The sequence below is a fragment of the Pristis pectinata genome, chromosome 15 (genome assembly GCF_009764475.1).
Source record: "Pristis pectinata isolate sPriPec2 chromosome 15, sPriPec2.1.pri, whole genome shotgun sequence".
Lineage (NCBI taxonomy): Eukaryota > Metazoa > Chordata > Chondrichthyes > Rhinopristiformes > Pristidae > Pristis > Pristis pectinata.
In genome coordinates, this window is record NC_067419.1 from 21,006,275 (window position 1) to 21,028,266 (window position 21,992).

General features: G+C 38.1%; 1 protein-coding gene across 2 annotated transcripts in view; it reads left to right on the forward strand.

The window, feature by feature from the left end:
• Window positions 1-2,667: 2,667 nt before the first annotated feature.
• The window catches only part of itfg2 (integrin alpha FG-GAP repeat containing 2), a 56,723-nt gene continuing 37,398 nt past the window's right edge, over window positions 2,668-21,992 (forward strand). Inside the window, exons 1-7 of one of the 2 annotated variants that reach the window (XM_052030036.1) lie at window positions 2,668-2,922; window positions 5,482-5,577; window positions 7,947-7,988; window positions 10,105-10,279; window positions 13,350-13,480; window positions 14,078-14,226; window positions 21,319-21,413. In XM_052030036.1, the coding sequence (XP_051885996.1) occupies window positions 2,827-2,922; window positions 5,482-5,577; window positions 7,947-7,988; window positions 10,105-10,279; window positions 13,350-13,480; window positions 14,078-14,226; window positions 21,319-21,413 (784 nt within the window). In that variant the 5' untranslated portion in view covers window positions 2,668-2,826. The remainder of the gene's footprint in view (window positions 2,923-5,481; window positions 5,578-7,946; window positions 7,989-10,104; window positions 10,280-13,349; window positions 13,481-14,077; window positions 14,227-21,318; window positions 21,414-21,992) is intronic. The other variant, XM_052030035.1, reaches the window with a different exon arrangement.

Sequence of the window (21,992 nt, forward strand, 5' to 3'; positions counted from 1 at the left end):
AGAGTCATAGAATTATACAGCATAGAAACAGGCCCTCCAGCCCACCACATCTATGCCAACCATCATGCCTATCTATACTAATCCCACTTTCCTGCATTAATTCCACATCACAATATGCCTTGCTCATTCAACATCCAGATAGCTCTTAAATATTGTTACTGTTCCTGTCTCCACCACCTCCTCTGACAACTCAACTACTCTTTATGTGAAAAGTTCACTCCTCAGAGGCCTTTAAACCTCCTCTCTCTCAACTTAAACCTATGCCCTCTAGTTCTAGACACCCTTACAATGGGAAACAGACACTGGGTATCAACCCTATCTATGCCTCTTATAATGTCACCTCTCAGCCTCCTTTTCTCCAGGGAAAACAGACCTAGCCTATCCAATCTCTCCTGATAACGCGAGCTCTCCAATCTAGGCAACATCCTTGTGAATCATTTTTGCACTGTCTGTAGCTTAATCACGTCCTTTCTATAGTGTGGTGTCTAGAATTGCACGTTTTGTCTGATATTTAATTAAATATCACAAATACAGCACAGAATATACAGATTGGTTCAAAATCTACATCCTCCTCAAACCACCAAAAACTTATTAAAAAACATTTAATCTACATTATTGCTCTCTGAAAATCCCTTCCATAGATTTTGTGCCATGATCTTTTTCTTCAAATGAAGCAATTGTTGGTTCCTTGAGCACTCCACATTTACCTTCAAAACATGAAAATAAAATTCTGTAAATTTATAAGACACAGTAACTTATTTCAATCTGCCTTCTGATTTTTCTTGAGTTTTGATCCATGAATTGGGCCTTCCCCAACGTCATTTTCTGTACCTTTGCATTTGTGGAAGCAAACCTCAGTACACATTATTATTACTTTTTTTTGCCATGCAGCATCTTGTGCTTTTCAGATCATATCTGCTAGGCTTAGCTGCCCTTGGAACTCAGTCAAAATTAATAGTGTGAAGAGGGAGGAAGAAGTGAGTAATTAGATTTAAAAAACCTAAAGGATAAGAATGGAAAGAAAGCCATTAAACAAAACAGGAAGAAAAGGTGATAGCTTAGATAGGAAAAAAAAGAACTAAGTAAGTTTTTATAAAAGTAAAGTGTGCTTCCTAAGAGATTGCAAGAGTTCATTTCCCTTGACTCCTTATGATTATTTTTAAGCCATACTTTGTATCATCAATTATTTTGAATTCTTAACAACGATACAAAGATCCACTTTGTTAAATAAGGCTAATCATAAAATGTGTTGTTTGTGGCAAAATAAAGACATTGATATGACAATGCGCTGTTGCAAGGAGACATGAACAAAGGGGTTTATACAGTGTCTCAGGATTGAGGATGACTAACTTTCAATCTCATTTTGTGGGTTATCAGGTGGTCAATGAGGCCACAGGCTCTTCCATAATGAGGGCAGGGGGATGGTTTGTGATGTAGTCCACTCCTTCCACTGTTTACACAGGCTTGGATGCATGGACTCAAGGTTCTCAATACCATCTGATTCTTCCTTATATACTTTGAGTGGTCATAGACCTGAAGTTCCCAGTACTCAGTGCGGATGTTGCATTACTTCAAGGAGGCTTCAAATAAATTCTTGAATCTTCTCCTGTTTGCCTGGTAATCTCTTTGCATGACAAATCTCAGAATAAGGTGTCTGTTTTTGGAGTTTGATGTCAAGTATGTGAATGATGTGGCCTGCCCAATATAGCTGACTAAGTGTAACTAGGCCTCAACAGTGGGGATGTTGGCTGAGAGAGGACACTGACGTGGTTTGCTAATCCTTCCAGTGAATTTGAAGGATTTTGAAGAGACAGCGCCACAGCAGTTAATGCCGTGGCCTCACAGCTCCCTCAATTCTGTTGTTTTCTGTGTGGTTTGCACCTTCTGCAGTGATTACTTGGGTTTCCCCAGGATGCCTTTGTTTCCTCCCTCATCCCAAAGTTATGCTGGTCAGTAAGTTAATTGTATACTGTAAATTACCACTAGTGTGGTTGGGTGGTAAGAAAATTAGGGTGGAATTGATGGGAATGGCAAAGAAAATCAGTTACAGGGAAATAAGTGTGTGTCTGTTGGGGGGGGGGGGGTACAAAAAAGATTACTCTGAGAACTGGCGTGGACCCGATGGGCCAAATGGCTTTCTGTGTTGTCTGAGAATTTATGTATGCATTTAAGAGTTTAGTGGTCAGATTTTAGAAATGGTAGATCTTGTATTATATTTCCTTTATCCTCTTTTCACTTAATTGATATCATCGTCCATGGTTATAAGAAACAGTTTGGCCTATCGAACTTATTACGCTGCTGGAGTCTTAAGTGAGACGTTGTGGCCCATTTGCCAAACCAATTAGATTATTTGTGTTGCGGCCTTTTTCGGAAACAAATAATTTCCTCTTTAGTTGCATCCTGAATCTTTCCCCGTAAGGGTCACCAGTCTTTTTAAAATTCTGCTGTTCACTCCCCCAAAAACCCACCTTCCTGCAACTAACCATTTACTCCACAATTTCTCCAACACCCAGTTTAAGGCATCAGCCGTGTATGCACCCATATTAACAAAATTCTTTCCAAAACTACGCAGACAAAAATATAAATCAGCTGTGCCCTCAAGTATTCCTCAAACCACTTCTGTTGCATGATTTAAACGTTGAAAACCTCACCTAACTTCTCATTGGTACTGACGCCTGCCGTAATTCACAGTGCTGGACGTGATGCTGTAAAATTTGATTGGCGGTGTCGTGCTGCAGCCATGGAGATGACCGAAAACTACAGTTAGTGCCGTTACAGGGAGCAGAGGCTGTGAAAAGAGTAACGCAGCAGGCTTTGTGCCAAGCTATGAGGTCCGTCAGTTATGTGGAGAGGGTGGCGTTGGACTTCACTGGAAATTTGTTCACACAGGCCATCTGCCTGGGTGACACAGACAACGACGGGGTAAATCGTTTGGGCGGTCGTCCCGGATACTCGTTATAACCAGCGATACAGACCAGGAATCAGCACCACATTACGGCAGGAACTGGACCAGTATCAGGCCGGTCCCCATAATATGTAAAGGATCTATACCTGTGTGAGGCTGGATCCCTTAATGATTACAGAAAATGTACCACTGTCAGGCCAGAATTTCCCGATCTTTACAGGAACTATACTAATGTTGAGTAGGCCCCTTAACGTTTATGGAAATTACCTGTGTTGGGCTAGGACGCCTTAATATTTACAGAAGCTGTATCAATGTCAGAATAGCGTCCTTAACATTTACAGGAACTGTATTAATGCCTGAACAGGATGCTTTAATATTTACAGGAAGTAAACCAGTGTCAAAAAGAACAAGTTAATATTTACAGGAACCATACCAATTTTGTGTGACACTTCTAACAGTAATTGTCCCAGTGTCAGGCTGGTCCCCCAATGTTTATAGGTACAGTACCAGTGCTTGGCTAGTCCCCTTTAGCATTAACAGGAACTGTAAAAGTTTAAAGCCACACCACTAGTATTTACAGGATTTGTTTCTGTCAGTCCAGACCATTTAATATTTACAGGAACAGTTCCAGTGTCAGGCTAGGACCCCTTAATATTTACAGAAACTGTACCAATGTCATGTTGGAAGAGTGCCAGTCCCAGATCATATTTACAGAACCTTACTGGAGTCAGACTGGGTACCTTAATATTTACAAGAACAGTATCAGGTAGTGCCCTTAATATTTACAAGAACTACACCAGCAATTGGTATGAGTGTTGAGGGGGAGCTCTTTATATTTATTGGAACAATATCAGTGTCACTCCAAACCAGTGCCTGTCCACACCAATTAATGTTTGCAAGATTAGCATCAGTCTCAGGGAAGCACCCCTTAATAACCATAGAAATATCCCAGTGTCAGGAAATACCTATTAGTATTTATAGGAAATGTGCCAGTGTCGGGCCAGGGCCAATTGATACGTGCAGGAACTGTTCCAGTGTCTGGCCAGGATCTCTTCATGTTTACAGGAACTGTACCATGGTCAGACCAAGTCCTCCTCAAGGAAGTAGTACCAGTGATAGTCTGGCAAAGCTTTTCATGTATAGGAACTTTATTAGTACAAGTGGATTCCCTTCTATTTACAGTAGAGATTGCAGTGGCCTTATTAATAGGCAGTATACTAATGGTGCTTCTGGACCTATATCATTAATACTGCAGTGCAATTTTTAGGCAGAGCCCTTTTATTGAACTGTATCAACTGCAGGCTGGGACTCTGATTTTCAGGAACTATACCAATGGCAGGTTAATCCTCTCTAATTAGGGCAATTTTAGTAGTGCTGGCTAGCTATAATGGTGATGTTGACAGGTTGGGCCCCTTTTGTAATGGGACCTGTGCTAGTTCCAGGATGCACTCCTTGCCATTTTACAGAAACAGTACCAGTGGCCAATAATATTTAGAGCAAGTGTAACATTATAAGTGTGATTTCTATTTATAGGAGCTGTATCTGCCACAGGCTAAAATACTTTTCAGTTTCAATAATGAATTCCTCCTTATTGATCAGAAATGTAGCAGTGCAGAGCACAGGCCCCTGCTTACAGGTACTTGTATTTCTGCTGGCTCTTTGAAAGGTCTCTCCAGTAAGCCTATCTAACCTATTCTTTCCCTTAGCCCTGCAATTTCTTTCCGCTTCAGGTATTTTGCACTGTAACAGTAATAGTCTGTGACTCCTTTCATTTAAAATAAAATGTGCCAGTGATACATTGGGCTGCCAGTGACTAGTAGTTTTCCTCTTTACTCATCAACATAAGTGAACTTGTTGCAGCCTTCTAAATGTGTGTCCAACTTTCTCACAAAGCACAGCTTGAATTCCCTGCAATGGGGTTTCTATTCGTGTCGCATTTAAAGCCACTGATTCCATTCTTTGTGAATGTGACACAGCTAATGTCACTTCATCCTCTTGGTGTGCAGCCTTCCTCCAATACCTCTTACCTCTCCACCACTGACCAGCTGGGAACAATATTGAATCCATTTTACTCCTTGACCAGGATTCCTACATTGGTCACAAAAATTTATGATGTTTAAATGGATCATGTTAAGGAAAAGATTGGAAAGCACTGACAACAGGCTTATTGGAATAACACTACTGGGAAGCTCTCCAATTCATACACATTTGTTCTTTATCACTGATTCTAAATTGTACCCTTTCTGTTGAAAGGAACAATAATAATTATAGTCAGATCCATCTCAGTTCAGTCCTGTACCAGTGAAAGGTGGAAACCCTTGTATACTGAGGAATTGTACCAATGACAAGCCAAAGCCCATCTTTTACAGGAACTTTTTGAATTAAGAGCCACTGCTAATGCAGAGTCCTACTATTGAAATTGTCTGTATTAAAATTGTTTCTCTAGACAAACTCAGCAGCATCACCAATTAGCTTCTCTAAACGTAGATCTAAAACTCAAGTCAAAACCTTTCAGTAGCATACATCTCCAGTAAAACTTGCAGATTCCTTTTATTTTCCTTTTGATTCTGTTACAGTTGAATGAACTTGTGGTTGGGGATACCAACGGAAAACTATATGTATACAAGAACGATGACTGCAAGCCATGGATTACCAGATCTTGCATTGGAATGGTATGTACTAACATTTTATGTTAACTTTTTTCCCCTTTGTTATTAAAGCAAGTTGACCCATTTTCACCATTTCTTCCTGTTCCATTCATTGAGGTGCTAAAACAAAGCAAGAAAATTAGAACTTTGAAATAAGAAAGAGTCAATCAAAGTACTTTCCTAACTCTCTAACACTGCCTTACCCCATCCAATTTGCAGAGGAGATCATGAGGAGATTTGCCAGAATAGTATACAGAATGAAGGAATCGCAACCCTAGAGAATTTGGAATTGTTCTCATTAAGATAGATGGTTAAGGAGCTATTGAATAGAAGTGCTTAAAATTATGAGGGCTTTGATAACCTAGATTAGTGGAGGGGATGGGGTGGAAATTGTTTCCATTAGGAGGGTGGGTAGCCAGATGACATATTGGACCAATTGGCAGGAGACCCAGGGAACATTTAGATTATTTGGAATAAATTACCTAAAAGAATGAGTAAGGAGTTTTAACATTTGAAAGGGAGCTGGATATATTCTTGAAGTAGAAGTGAGGGAAGGTGTGATTTCTAGTGAGAGAGACCCTTACTTTGACCTTGAAAGTAATGCAGACTCTTGTATTTGTTTGATAGACAAACCTCTGATAACAAACAAGTACATGTCTGCACTGTCCTCACAGTGAAGTCAGGATTGCCGTCACATTAAGAAATCTTGCCCATGTGTTTACAGGTTGTTGCTGCATATATATCCACACATGACACTTCGCTGCACACTATTGCATTGCAGAAGTAATAATAACAATACTGATAAAATATTTTTGATAAATACAAGTTTTGTAATCACACCTGGAAAGAACTTTTGGCTGCATAGTCAGGCTCCCAAATGTCCAAGCATTTATAGAAGGCATAGGAAGGTAGTAAAAATGTAAATACAAGCAGAAGTAGGCAGTTCAGCCCCTCTGCCGATCATTAAGATCATGGATGAATGTTTTACTTCATTGCCATGTTCCTGTATTAACTCCATATCCCTTGATTTCCCATAATACCTAAAAATGTCATGTTCTTAAATATGCTCAATGACTGAGCCTCCACAGCCACCTGGAGTAGAGAGTTCTAAAGAGTCACTATCCTCTCATTGAAGAAATATCTTTGTATCTCATGGAAGAAAGTTTCCAGGGTGGTGTCCATTTTCTGACTCTTCATTTTGAGGTTGAGATCCCTAAGTGCAGATTCCCCAGCGAGGAAAACATCATCTCTCCATCTACCAAGGTCCTTGAGAATTGTTTCAATAAGAACACCATTCTAGGGCATTCATGTCCTTACAGATGCCACCCTGTGAACTTCCTTCCTGCATACCATCTCTTTTATTAGATACCTTGTTCCTTTTTTTTTAACTGGAATGATGTAAATGGATTTTTTTTAGTACAGGATTTCTTCTGGCCTTCCTGGCCACTTAATTTTGACAGGGAACCTGCTGAAATCACTTTGGATGTACTAAATGGGATTTCATTTTGGGTCAATCTACTTGAAGTTTACTTGGCAGAGAGTTGTGTAGCATTGTGCCAATGTTTGCAGGAGAAATGGTGTATCCTTTAAATGGCATTTAATTTGAGCCTTCAGCATTATTAACATCTAGCTTTCACAGTGCACAACACCAGTTGTGATCCAGACCATTGTGGTTGAAAATCTCGCAGAGACACATTTGGACAAAATTAGTGCTAGTGAAATGGGGTTAGGATACACAAAGTACTTGCACTAAAAATTCGGTACCTTATTAATGGTAGTATTAACATGCACAGAATCATGCACAGAATTGGTTAACAGAATGTTAAAATGATTTTTGTTTGTGAGTGGCAAGTTTTTGTGCTGCTGTAGTTTTTTCTCCTCTTGTTTTTCTCTTCCACCGAAGTTTTAGAATGTAATCATTATTATAATGAAGTGTTTCAAATACAATTTTAGAGCTCTGATAGAAGAATTTTTTTTCTTTTTGATGCAAAATGAATTTATTTAACCAGAATCCCATCTGCAATTACTTAATCTACAGAATACTTTCTGTCTTTAATATTTCAGATTTTAAAAAAAATTGGTTTTATGCTCAATCAACAAACCTCATTATTGAATGTGTAATATTAAATACCCAAACTTGTTTCAAATAGCAATTAAAAAAAATGGCTATTTGCTCTTGGTTTTCTTTGGTACATCAGATTAGGTATGCATTTTTAAAATTTTGTTCAAGAAAAGATAAAACATTTATTGCACAAGCAGATTAGGGCTGTCGTTTCAGACATTCTACATTTGGCAGATTGGATTTAATAAAATTTAGAAATGCTAAATAAATATGATTCTGAATTGATGTTGGTGTAGCTTTGTGTAGTTAGTTAACTTTTGTTCCTTTCTAGGTAACTTGTGTTGGTGTAGGAGATATCTGCAATAAAGGAAAGGTACGTCACTTGCCTTGAACTTCTAAACTGAACAATAGTTTATTTGAGAAAGATGTAATTTTCAGATCCATGGTGGTTTCAGAGATGAAGCTAGCTGGGGATATTTCTTCTGTAACAAAATTGAGAAATGATGAATTTTTGAAATAAATGGAAATGTTACATGTTAGGCAGCATCTCTGGTGAAACAAATAGAATTAACAATTAAAGTTAAAGTATTATTAAATTAACAATTAAAGTTTTTTCAACAGAACTTTAATTTCTTTCCAAGGTAATTTTCATAGAATATCAAAAAATAAAGACTATAAACAATTGCATACTATGTTGTACTAAAGCTGGAGTGCTGATTTTTCTACCTAAATTTACATTCATTCAGGAAATGAATCAATATTAGTAACTGTATCATTACTAATTATTGTTAATGAACAATGAATGATTGTAAGAAAGTTGAACAATCAAATCACAAAATAGGTTAATTTCAAAATTGTTTAACAGTCATATTGCTTTCAGATCCACATTATATTGATTTATGAACATACAAATTAGAAGCAGGAGCAGGCCATTCAGCCCCTCAAGTTTGCTTCACCATTGAGTAAGATGAGGGCTGATCTTATCTTAACTTCAACTCTGCATTCCTGTCTTGCTGTGGTAATCTTTATCCACTTGCAGATCAAGAATCTATCTACCTCAACTTTAAAAATATTTGATAATTAAATTAAATACGAGTTATAACCAGTATTACAAATTGGAACTGCCTTCATCAGTTATTCTCACCATTTTACCTGCATTATTTCTCATCCATATGCTCCAGTTTGGTATTCCACAGTTTTTCTTTTCAGCTCCTTTAAAAATGTAGTTTGTCACTAGCTCTCATTGCACCATTGATGATAATATTAGAAAATTGAATTACAAACCAGGAATAACAAATGAATACATGTAGCACAGAGAAATTATATACTGCATAATAGTAACAGCTGCATTTTGTAGGTTTAGGAGCAGATGCAAGAAGATGCCAGCAAATCCCTTCCAATCCATACTTCCAGAATGAGATGTTGTTATTTCTGTGACCAGTAATTAATTATAACTTGGTTTTCACCAAGAAAGTATGAAAGAAACAGCAAAGGATGTATACAAGGAAATATTTCCCAAATAGTGTGATAATATTTTCCATCCAGAAGTGGAAAATCTTGCTGCTGACCTTTTTATGTGAATCAAATGCAATCATTGGTGAAAATTAGTCAGAAGTTTAGTTAAACATTGCACTGAATTTAAAAGAAGCCCAAAGCAGTTTATTTATCTTCTTTTGAAAAATATACCACGCTCATTGTTAACCTCTTTTGCGTAGCCTAAGAGAAGCTTCGTAAGGATCGGTAGGTGCATGGGAAACTAATTAATTTCAGGAGCATCTCTTAAAGGGCTATGCTTGCAATTTAACTAGCAAGAGAGCTTTTTATTTTTGCTAATGTTTTCTTTCTCAGGAAATAATTGATCATTGGTACGAAACAAAAATGACTGAGCTGCATGTTCCAAAAATATCTGGAAGGTGAATGTGGATAATATTTCCCCTATTTATAAAAGATCTCATTGTAGGGGTCTATGTCTGCAGCAGAAGCCCAAACTCCTGTGAAAGCAATGATCAGAGATGAAAGTACAGTGAAAAAAGTGTCTTAGGACTCCAGCAATTGGAATCAAATGAGGCAAAGTTTTATGGTATCCAGAAGTGTAGCTAAGTGACTATATTTCTGTTTATGTCTGTTATTTTACTAATATGACCTGGTTTTCTTGAGTCAAACTTGAGAGGACAGCATGGTTTAAATATTGAAATTATGGAAGGATGAACAAGGGTGAACAGAAGCAGTAGCTACAGATAGTCCCTGTAAAGAAAGTGAGGCCACATAAGTGTGACCAGATGACTTCATATTAAAGAGATTATCCTCCTTTAGGAGCTTTGCCCTGTGTCCTGCTCAAGCTATTTTTGGGATATATTTTGTTCCAATTTTCGAGGGTCCATCTTTACCAAAGTTACTATATAATTAACTTCTAAAAACACTTGCAGCACATCTGTAAGGATGATTAATCATTGCACTTTTAATAGGATTATATCTTTTCCTTCTTCCAGAATTTTGTTGTTGCTGTGGGTGCTGAGGGTTGGTTCCATATCTTTGATCTGAGCGGCATATCAACCAAGTCAGACACTTCTAGTCACCATGACTGCCTATTTAGTGATGAACAGAAAGCGTTTTACACACAGCATATCCCTGCTAACACCAAGGTGATGCTCATTAGTGATATTGGTGAGTTGAAGTAAACTATTGTCATGATGAACTGAAGTCAATGAGGTGAAAGAGCTTAAATTTGATGTAAACTGCTTGACTGAAAGGAACAGTAAGTAGATGAGAATATTTCATAACATGTAATAGATTTACATAGTCTGGCATAGTTTTAAAAATTGTATGGGGTCTCAAAGTATCTCTAGGACAAAATGGTGACTAAACCACTACTGGGTTTATTTTCATATTTTACTTTTGTATTGAGTTACTTTTGATCATATGTTCTTTGGATGTTTGTGCTGCGGTAGTCTTTGCGAGTCTAATGAAAAGGGATAATAAACATTCATGTCCTCAATATATTTTTAGTAGTATCATTCATGTACCACTTAGAGCCAAAAAAACTAGCTGAGGTATGAAGTCTTTGAAAAGCATTAAACAGAATACACTTTCCACTGTGTTTGCAATAAATTTACCAACCTAATTACATATTTTTGGGATGACATTGCCATTGGAAAGAAAATGAAAATTTCATTGAGAAGATTCTTAGTTATAACACTTAGTTTATTGAGAAAATAAGCAATTACCTACTTGATTTTGTAAATATTAGTACGTGGCTATGGATTTCTCTTGGACAAAGGTGGAAACTGTTTAGCAATCAATAATGAATAAGTTTAAGTATTCCCTGAAGAAATAGGCTGAAACAATTCTTGAGTGAATTTTCTTATCATTTGGAAGACAGACAGTTGGGCACATCCTGTTTTACGTGCAAATAGCAAGAATCATAACTGTACATTGGTCAGGTGTTGAGATGGCCATTTCCATGAAGTCCTAGTCCTAAGACAAAATACTGTCTTTAGAACATGCACTCTCTACATTAATAGTAATTGAAATTGTATTAGCTATATGTCTAATGAGCAAATGTATGAGGTTTTTGAGTACTTTTTACTAGGGATTCCATACTTGAGTGTGTTTAGTTGGCCCATGTGTTCGTGTAGAGTTACTTCTTACACTGATTTTGCCAGCCTCCTGCCAGGAGCTTCTGGCTATAGTCTTAGAGTATATATGTGGCCCTCTTGCAAAAAGAAAATGCTTCCTGGGGGTGGTGTTCTTCACCAACCAATCCAGGTCCCTCTGACCCCCCCCCCCCAGAAACATTCTTTCACCTTCTTCCCATCATTCTGCCTCTATTCTTGAAGTAGTAGTGAGCTCCAAGTGCAAGAAGATTGCTGCTTCTGTTCACAGCTGTGAGGCTAGGTCTCGACGGCTTCAAGGTCTTGCAATAGATCAGTACAGTAGTACATGCTAAAACTGACAGAACATGTCATTACACAGGGAAACTATCACCAATTGAAGATGGCAATGTTTTTGGGACTTTTAAAAACAACATTCAGGGTAGTGCTCCATTAAATGTAGTAAGCCTGTTTTTAGGCGTGCATTGAAATTAGCTTATGTGGGAATTTCAAAATCACTTTATAACTTAATTTTTGCAAATATATTGCTTCACATTTTTCTTGTGTACATTTCATATGCACTGTTATTTGTTTTTTTATTGAGAATGGAAACACAACTGCATGAAGCACTTTGAGGTTGAGCAGTTGTTGTGTAGAGGGTCTGTAAAATGAAATGAAACATAAAAAGCACCTTTTCTGGATTATAGGGTCAATTCGTTGGTTGACATCACTGTGTCAACCAATTAATTTCATTGTGTTGGTTAAATGAGTTGGAGTAGCAAGATTTTCTCATAGAAAACAGCAAAGAAAGTTTACTTGCTCATCAGAGACAATTTAAGTAGCACACTACAGCAATCAGTCCACTAGGTATTATAAATAGTTCTCCAATTTTCAGCAAACAAGACTTGTGACTGAAACAGCAGCAATGTTTCCTGATTAAAAGCAAGATGATTTCTCTATCACCTATTGGTGTGTGGTGGAGTCTAGCTATCAGACTCTAGCCAAACGTGACCTGACTACATCTGTTGGATGTGACAGTGAGAGAGAGAGAGAGAGAGAGAGAGAGAGAAAGAGATGAGCAGTGTATGTGTGAGGGGTGGGGGGTGATGTGAGAGTGAGTGTGAGTGAGTGTAGGCAAGCAGAGGGAGATGATGGTTGAGTTGGGAGTAAAATTATAAACAGTAGGCCAAGCCTCAATTTTATATTGGAGCAGGCCTTCAATGTATGACAGGTATGCATGTAAAGCAAGTTGATTGTTACTCCAACTAACTGCAGTTAGTGGAGGATGGTTACATACAATTAATAGTGTAAAATTAACCCTAGCCACTTCAGGTGTGGTTCACAGTAAATTCTCTGTTTTCAGTTCCATTTGTTTCCACCTATCACCCACCAGCCTCTGTCTCTAAATTTCTTCTCCCTCTTCCTCACCTGAGTCCATCTGCCCATCATCCCCCACCTCACCTGCCTCCCCCTTTCACCTTCCAGGCCCTGTCTCACCCCTCCCTCTCACCTCTTTATTCTGTCTATCTTCCCTCTGCATTCTCAATCCTGGTACAGGGTCTTGACCCGATGCTTCCATAGATGCTGCTTGATCCTCTGAGTTCCTCCAGCAGTTTGCTTTTTGCTCCAATTATCCAATCATCTCCACTTGTGGTCAGAAATAATTGTGCACTGGATGTAGTCATGCAGGTACGTGACGGGGATGGATCGAGTGATTGTAACCCTGTCCTTAGTTTGGCAAACTAGTGAATTAATAATGTGACTGGTAGTAAATGGGTGAAGTCATAGAGACGCAGTGAATTAAAAATGGTGTCAGTTAAAGGTAACGTGACATTAAGTGGCCTTCATTTACAATTCTAAATCTTCTGTTAAGTTGCTGTTACAATAATTTTACGCAGAGTACTTCCAGAACATGGAGACTTGTTACTCTTTCCTAGGTGAGGCAAGATCACCCAACATGATCATACTTTTTTGTATTTCCTATTATTAAGCAATATGTGCAGGACAAAGGTACACCAGTTGCTCTTTGTTCCCTTAGCTGGTTTAATGAAGACAAATGTGGAGGAGCAAAAAGTGTCTGATTTATAATAAATAAGTAGTAAAGATTCTCGAATCTAAAATAAATTAATTGTTTCTTCATGCAGATGGAGATGGAAAGTGTGAAATGGTGGTAGGTTATACTGACCGTGTAGTGAGAGCATTTCGTTGGGAAGACTCCTCGATTGATAGCTCTGGACAGCTGATACTACTGAAAAAATGGCTTCTGGAAGGACAGGTACGGATTTGTAACTTATCATCATGAGGTGCAGGTTCTTGATAGAGGTGTAATTTAGTAAAAGATGCTAAACCACCTGTTAAGAGGTGTTAAGCTTGGTCAAATAGGTGAGATTTAAAGAAGATAAAAATACATGCAATTTCACAAATCTAGGTCATCCTAAAACCCTATATAGCAAATTAAAATGTTGTTCTTTTGTAAGAAATAGACGGCCAATTTGCACACAGGTAGGCCACACATTGAGGGAGTGCATCAGGGAACGAATCTCAGAGTATGAGGCCTAGGTAATTGAAATAATATTCACAAATTAAGTGGCAAGAAGGGAAGAGTGATGAAGAAGACACAACAGAAGTTCTGGGTACAAGGTGTTACAGTGGTGTGGAGAATAAAGGTATAGAGAGGGAACCAAGGAAAAAATTCAAATACCATCTGAGATTTTTTGGCTCTCTGACTCAATCTTTGGCAGTCTGTGAAACTTCCTCATAATTTACTTTCCCCAGCAGTGGAAGCCAGTGAGGTGTAGTGGGGACATTGGAAAGTAATGCTGGCATATGGTTCTTTTATACTGTCCAAATAATTTACATTCTGTTGTGACAGGTAGACAGCCTTACTGTGAATCCAGGGTCAGATGGGTCCCCAGAGCTGATGGTTTCACAGCCAGGCTGTGCATATGCTGTTCTACTTTGCACCTGGAAATTGGATCAAGAGAAGGCACCAAAAAGAAATCCATCTGGAGCATCCAACAGGTAAAGTTCCAAAGAATATGTGGACCGGCAAAAGAATAAATTCAATATAGAGTTCAAGTTAATATCTTTCATCTATTCTTCTAACTAGAAGAATTCAGGTTCAAATTTTCATGGCATTTATATCCTGCATTCATATCACATACGCAGGATATAAATGCCGTGAAAATTTGCTTTTTGCAGCAGCACAGTACATTACAAACGTGACAAACATTAGTTAACATAAACTTAAGAAGATAAATTAATTTTTTCTGGTCCTATCTGATATCCAAGCAATGGTATTATGCAGGGTGCATACTTTAAAGTTGTTTCCAACAAGACAATGGTACCATAGATGGTAGCTGAATTTACGAAATTCTCACTTAAAGTTCTTTAAAGTCAAGTAGGGATTTACTTCCTTATATTTTGATTGCTTTTTGGCGTGAATATGGTATGATCTTTGTGCAGTCATAGCTAGGAGCAGTGATTTCCTAGTGTTGAATTCATTTGCCTAGGTTTATTCTGATTTTTTTTTAAGGCTCTTTGGTTTGGATTGCTTACATTTATTCAAGAGTTTTTCACTTATCTTTACTTATTATATTACTTATTTCTACATTTTTTTTCTTTTTAATCAACAAGAGATGAGAATTGCAGCAGTCCAAGCTGATAGGATGATCATTGCTTCTAGAATTTGCCTTTCCCTAACAAAGTAGTCAGCAAGTTGCTATGCATCATGAAACTAGATTATTTTATTTGAAGTTCATGGTCATGGAAGATAAATGTGGCAAGGTATATCCCAAGGACATGACCTTCTAACATATGAGTATGCATGAGAAACAAAATAGTTTCACTTGAATAAGCAGCTCTCTGTGAGATGATCTTGGGCCATCTGTTAGACATTGCTACTGCTGTGAAGGCTTTCCATGCAAGATACTTCAAAGTCAGCATCTGTTCTTGTGAGCTGCAGGGATGGACTCGGTGTTGAGAAATGACATGGAAGGGAAACCCAATGTGGAATTATAAAACTGACATGATGAAATGGATGTGCAATTGCATGGAAGTTGTAATATTTCCCATTCCAGGGTGCTCTCATTAAAAGTCAATTGTGCACTAATCTTGACTACAGAAATGATCTTTGGGCTTAGTAGTGGCACTCCACCTTGAAGTCACAAGCGTTGGGTTTGAGTCCTACTCCAGATCTCTCAGCAGGTGGAAACTTAGAGCAAGTACTCTGACCATCCCCAGATAAATGTGGACTGGTATCTCAAGCTAAAATTTTGGTTTCCAGCTGCTTTCTGGAGTGGTGCAAGAACCTAATCCTTCTCATTTAGCAGTAATAATACATGAATGAATATTTCTCCACATCCAGTCCCTAAGCCCGGTATTTAGAGACCACATTCCAGACACCAGATGTGAGAATCCTTTGGATTGTGGCTCAAATTAATTGTCAAATCTAAAGAATCTCAAGCTAGCCTTGAGTTAGGTCCAACCTAACACATAATGGATGGACTTCCATGTTGCTATAATTTAAATTTGCTGATTGGACAATATGCTTCTCTCATTGTACTCTGCAAGGATAAAGGCACAAAATAACTATTCACAGAATCACTGTACATTTACAGCACAAAAGAAAGCCACTCAGCCCACTTAATGTATGTTGAATCTATGTAAAAGCAATCCATGTAGTCCCATTCCTTCAGCCTATCCCCATACTCCTGAAGTTTTTTTCCCTTTGTCCAGTTGAACACATGATTGAATCTTCTTGCACTGTTCCAAAGGCAGTGCACTCGAAGTCTTAACCACTACTGTGTAAAATAGATTTTCCTTTTGCCACTTTTTTGGTTCTTTTGTTCATCACCTTTGTTCAATGTTCTTGACACTTCCACCAACTGGAACCATTTTCTCTATCTGCTACGTCCAGACCTTCATAGGCTTCTATCAGATCCTGCCTCGGATAAAGGAAAATAACCGAAGATTTTCTGGTCTATATGCATTAGTGAAGTCCCTCATACCTGGGATTGTTCTAGTAAGTCTCTGCTGCAGCCTATAAGTCATTCACATCTTTAAAGTGTGGTACTGTGATGAAGGTGTTTACATTCTGACAGAGAGAGAGAGAGAGAGAGAGAGAGAGAGACTATCTTTGGGTAATCTTGATCCATTTTCATTCTACTAGATAGTCCTATGCTTCTAAATAAATCAGTTTAGCAACTTTCCATTGTTGCTTGAAATGGTGTTGGAGATAAATATGTGTAAAGACAACCTGAATTAAGCCAATAAAAATGAATAATTAGTTTATTATTATCATGTACTGAGATGCAGTGAAAAGCTTTTGTTTGCATGCCATCTATACAGATCATTCCAGACATAAGTACATTGAGGTAGTACAAAAGGAAAAATAAACAGAAGGCAGAATATAGTGTTAGTTACAGAGAAAGTGTAGTGCAGTTAGACAAATAAAGTGAAAGGGCCTTGACAAGGTAGGTTGAGAGATCAAGAGTTCAAACACTGAAGTAGTCTGGAAAGGATGTTCCATGTCATACTTAATTAAAACAATACTGGATGAAAGGCGACATGCCAAGGTGATCAGGAGACTGTTGCCTAATTGGTCCTACCTGCTAAACTATCTTTGTGACATACTTGGGTCCTAGCAAACGTTCTTGGGACCTGCCTTCTCAGAATCAGCAACACTGTCTTCTGAACACTTGCAGTTACAATACAATCCAGGATATGTGTGACTCCAAATAAGTTTACACCTAAAAGGGTTACCTGCTAGCATCTCTAGATGCCAGTTTTTATGGATAGTTATAGGGTCTTGGTGTGCTCAAAACAAAAAGTTTGTTTACAAATAATTACAAAAAAAATTGCTAGGCCGGTAAGTACTTTGGAATGTCATGTGAATGCGATGGGTACAAAAGAAATTAAGCTTTCTTTTAACTTGCTTTGAAAATCTATTGAGTAACTGGAGGTTTGTACAGGACTGCAAAACTAAATGGAATTGACAGAACTGGTGCATTAACAGCTGATGAAAAATGTGGTCATCTTCTCTGTGCTGTGATACATAAATTCCAAGCTTTCCTTCCCATTGCACTTTCTACTGATAATTTTAAAACCTACTCCTCTTGTTTATCTTCTGCTGGGGCTGCTTCTGTTTCTAAATTAACTGTGAGTGACAGTTTGCTCTATCCTATGTAGTGAGCCTGTATAGTAGTGGTATCTATTAAGTTGCAGTAACATTGCCCTTCCACTATATGGCAGAGGAGTACTATTAATATCACGAACTCTTTGGGAGTTTAATGTAACTGCTCATGAGAAATTGAAAAAGTGTGGTAACACCCAATTTCAGTGATGTCATCTATTTACTTTTATTATTAATTTATTGGATATGGGTATTGCTGACAAGGTCAGCATTTATTGCCCGTCTTTAGTGCTCTTGAACAGATGATGATGAACTGCCACCTTGAACTGCTGCAATCCTTTTGCTGAAAATATTCCCACAGTGCTGTTGGGTGGGAATTAGACAATGAAGGACCAGTGATGTCACAGTAGCTTGGAAGCGGGGCGATTTCTCATGATGTGCCTCCCTTTTTCACTCTTCGTAGTACTGTTCTACTGTGTCAAAACCCCTCCCTGCATGCTAAGTCAGTAATCCGTTGGATGATGTATTGCTGGACTGCTGTGATAGCATGCAATCCAATTGGCATTCTGTGATCCACAGATATATTAGCAGGATTCTGAATTTGAATTGCAGGAAGATAATCAGGCTTGACAGCATTCTGAGCTTTCAGTGCTGTGCTGAGACATTATTGGAGCTTAACCAAACATTAGCTAATCTTGTATTTTAGATGCAGCATCATGATTGAACTCAAAATTGTGCTGATGCTGTTGGCCTCTACTTCTGTCCTGGAAAATTTGGACTTTAAGCTCTGCATAAAGCCCTGTACTATGTTGGTTCTGGATTCCTCCAAGCTCCCCAACAAAAAGATCTCCCAGAATCTGCTCGCCAAAATATATATCCCTTTGACTGTAGGTAGTATAGGCTACCTTTAAAGAGTGCTGTTATGTTACATCTTTGGGCCCCCTGCTGATGTAGTTCACCAGTTAACAGTGCAATATACTACATGCAACAGTCATGATAATGAACAGACAGTTTGAAGATAGTGGGCTGTCTACATTACATCAAGTAATAATCTGGCATTATCCACCCACAATTTTAAGGTCAATGCAATTTAGCCCTAAAAATGTTTTAGAATGCACTTTAATGTCACTTTAAGAAATTTGTGCAGTGTAACTTCTATGTTTGGAGGGAAACCAAATATATCAAGATTAAAATGACATGCAAAATCAGGCTTATTTAAAAGAAATAATCATAATATTTTGATGGCATCTTTGCACTGTGGTGCAGAAATGGATGGTTTGATCTTTGATCTTGCCTTTTTTGTTGTTAAAATTACCTCCATTTTCTTAGTACAATTATGGAATTTCCTACTGTGTCAAATACATTTTGATGGTTTTACTATAATTGTTCTTGTGGGATGAATATTTGGAAAAGTTTAAACATGATGTGCTTGATTACGAAGCAGATTTATACTTGAGATTCTATGAACACTAGCAATGGAGTTGCAAATCTTTTGCGATGTGAAATGTTCACAGTCAATTGTGAATAAAGTTTTGACTTGAGTGGTGCCTTTCAAGATCTTGGGACATTATAAGTGCTTTACTGTGACCAGAGTACATTTGAATTCTGCTCATCCTTGTAATGTAGGAATTGTGGCAACCAGCTTGCTGACAGTTGGGTCCAAAAAAGAATAAAAACATTTGGGAACAGTCTGCATTTGCCTGATTGACTTTGAAGGATTTGAGTGTGGGGTAGAAGAACCATAGTATGAAGTTATAAAAGAAACATAGTTGAGATCGAAATATTAAAAATATATAATTTTTTATGTGCCTTCAGCTAGAAGTTCTCTCGAAACAATTTTTATGCTGCCAGTTTTAGCTGAAATGTTCCAGAACCAGTTCTCCTGGCATATTGTTGCTAATGCCCCTTGCTTCTTTTTCCCACTAATCCTAGAACAAACACCACTCACAGAATTGTACTTTGTATACTTTTCCTGTCTTATCTATTCTTCCTCTATTCTCTTTCCTCTACATCCGTATCTTTTTCAAGTAGAATAGAGGACAGTGGTTGGGGAAGATTGTGTTGGTGACTGTGAGATTGTGTGAGGAAACTTTATAGCAATGTAAGCAAATTAAAATTTCAAGATGAAATGTGAGGATAATGAGTAGAAGTTTAATGGAACTAGAAATTGGGGGCACTAAAGAGAGAATGTATTTAGACACTGTGACCAAGTAAGAAGAAAAAGCAAGTTATGTTTTAAAGGCAGTGTAGATTCTCATAGTTCCTTGCAACATTAAAGGAGGCCGATTGGCCCATCGCATCTATGCTGACTTTCAGAGCAATCCAATTCCCTCACATTTCCCTGTAATCTATTCTCTCATGTGCCCATCAACATCCCACATATTCTCCCTCCACCCATCTACACAAAGGGTAATTTACAGTAGCCATTTCACCTACTGACCAGTATGTCTCTGTGATGTGGGAGGAAACTGGAGCACCAGGAGGAAGCACACTGTCAAAAGGAAAATGTGCAAATTACACTGCACATAAATCTGACCTGTGGTGCTGTCTGTATGTTTCAATGAGATCCCTTTATGTGAATACAGACCTAATTTGCCAAATCCCTCCTCACACAATAGTCACACCATACCAGAAATTGAGATCCTTCACAGAAGCCAATCTTCAGCTAGTTCATTTCACTCTTTGTGATATCAAGAAATGACTGGGAGCACTAGATACAGCAAAGGCTATGGGACCTGACACATTATCGGACACATTATTGATTATTTTCTCAGTAGCCAGCAGTGCCTCAAACTGAGCCGATCCAGTACAGCACTGGCATTTATGTGCCCAAAGGGAAAATTGCCTGGTTATGTCCAATCTAGAGGAAAAGCAGGACAAATTCAAGCTGGCTAATTGCCATTCTGAAGCATCAGCAAAGTGATGGAAGATACTGTTGGCAATGCCATTGAGCACAGTTTACTCACCAATAGCTTGCTCACTCACTGATGCTGTTTGGGATCAACCAGAACTACTCAGCTTCTGTCCTTGTCAGTTTGACATGACATGAACAAAGGAGGCAAGTTTCAAAGGCGAGCTAAGCTTAACTCTCCCTTGACTTTAAGGCAACATTTAATTGAGTGTGGTATTAAAAAATCTTAGTAAAATTGAAATGACAGGAGAACTCTCCACTGCAAAGACTCATACTTACATCGAGGGGTTGCAGGTTTGGATGTGCTGTTGAAGTTGCATAGGGCATGCATCTGCATTTTGTAGATGATGTACACTGAAGCCTCTATGCTGGTGGTGGAGGGAATGGACCTTTAGGGTGTTGTATGGGGTACCAATCAAGTGGGCTGCTTTGTCCTGGATAATATCAAGAGAGTTGTTGGAGCTGCATTCATCTATGCAAATATTCCAACACAATCTGAGCTTATGCCTTGCAGATGGTGGAAAGGCTTTTGGGTGTCAGAAGGTGAATCACTCCTCTTGAGATACCATACCTTTGACCTACTTTTGTAGCCACTATATTTATGAGGCTATTATGGTTGAATTTATCTCCAGGATATTGGCAGTGACAATAATGTCATTGAATAACAAGGGTAGGTAGCTGTAACAAGGGATACAAAATGTGCATTATCTATATTTTAATTTTATTACTGGTCCACTGCTCATGATATTGCGCTGAGTACATTTGAGAATGTTGTCTCACTTGTCTGTGCTGCTGTTTCTCCAAAGCTCTCATTCTTCAGTTTTTCCTTTAACTTCTCTTTAACTAAGTTTGTGTTTAGTGAATGAAGCTGACACCTGATATAGGAATTGTGGATGCTGTTGAATGAAGGAAAATTTAAAGTTTTATTTAGCAAATATTGTTTTAAGCTTTTGTGAATACAGGGGAAAATGAAACTTTTTTCATTCTGGCTGTGCTGCTCTTTATAGAACTTCTTCTCTTGTTAAAGTGCTTTCTTTCAGTGCCCTTAATGTCCTTTTTGCCCACGCAGTGAGGGCCTCATTCGAGATGTAATTCTACACCAGACTTCAGGCCGGATTCATAATAAGAATGTTTCCACTCATTTAATTGGCAGCATAAACCGAGGTATGTCTGTGAACCATTTCATGCTCTTACAACTATTAAATTCAACTGAAGGCACTGCTAGTTACTTACCTTTGTCTTTGTCCAGTTAATAAACATGGTTATACACAGTTGTCTACATAAGCATTCTTATGAGTTACTAAATCTTAATTAATAATAAATAGTCACTTGGCCAGGTAAATGGCCACCTGAGGTCTGGATGTTGTGTATATGTTGTCTGGATGTAATGTACTTGGATTTGAAGATAGACCATTTTTTGGTATTTAGCTTCACATTGTAGGTATATGCAATGTGATAAAATGACAAAACCCACCAGCAAGGCATGCTTTTTGGATAGTACTGTTTTGTGTGCTCCAGCTGAGTATTGAAATGCATTATTATAGCTATTTGATCCTATGCATTCCATTAATGTGTCATGATTTAAGCAAAACTCTGAAATTTGCTGAACTTCCAAGTAATCACTTTAGAACTTTAATTCACTCTCTGGATCTATGAATTAATGGCTAAAATGTAATAACAAGTTCAAGCAGCATTGTTAATTATGAGAGAGGATTTTGCAGTGGCCACTTTAACCATCCATTT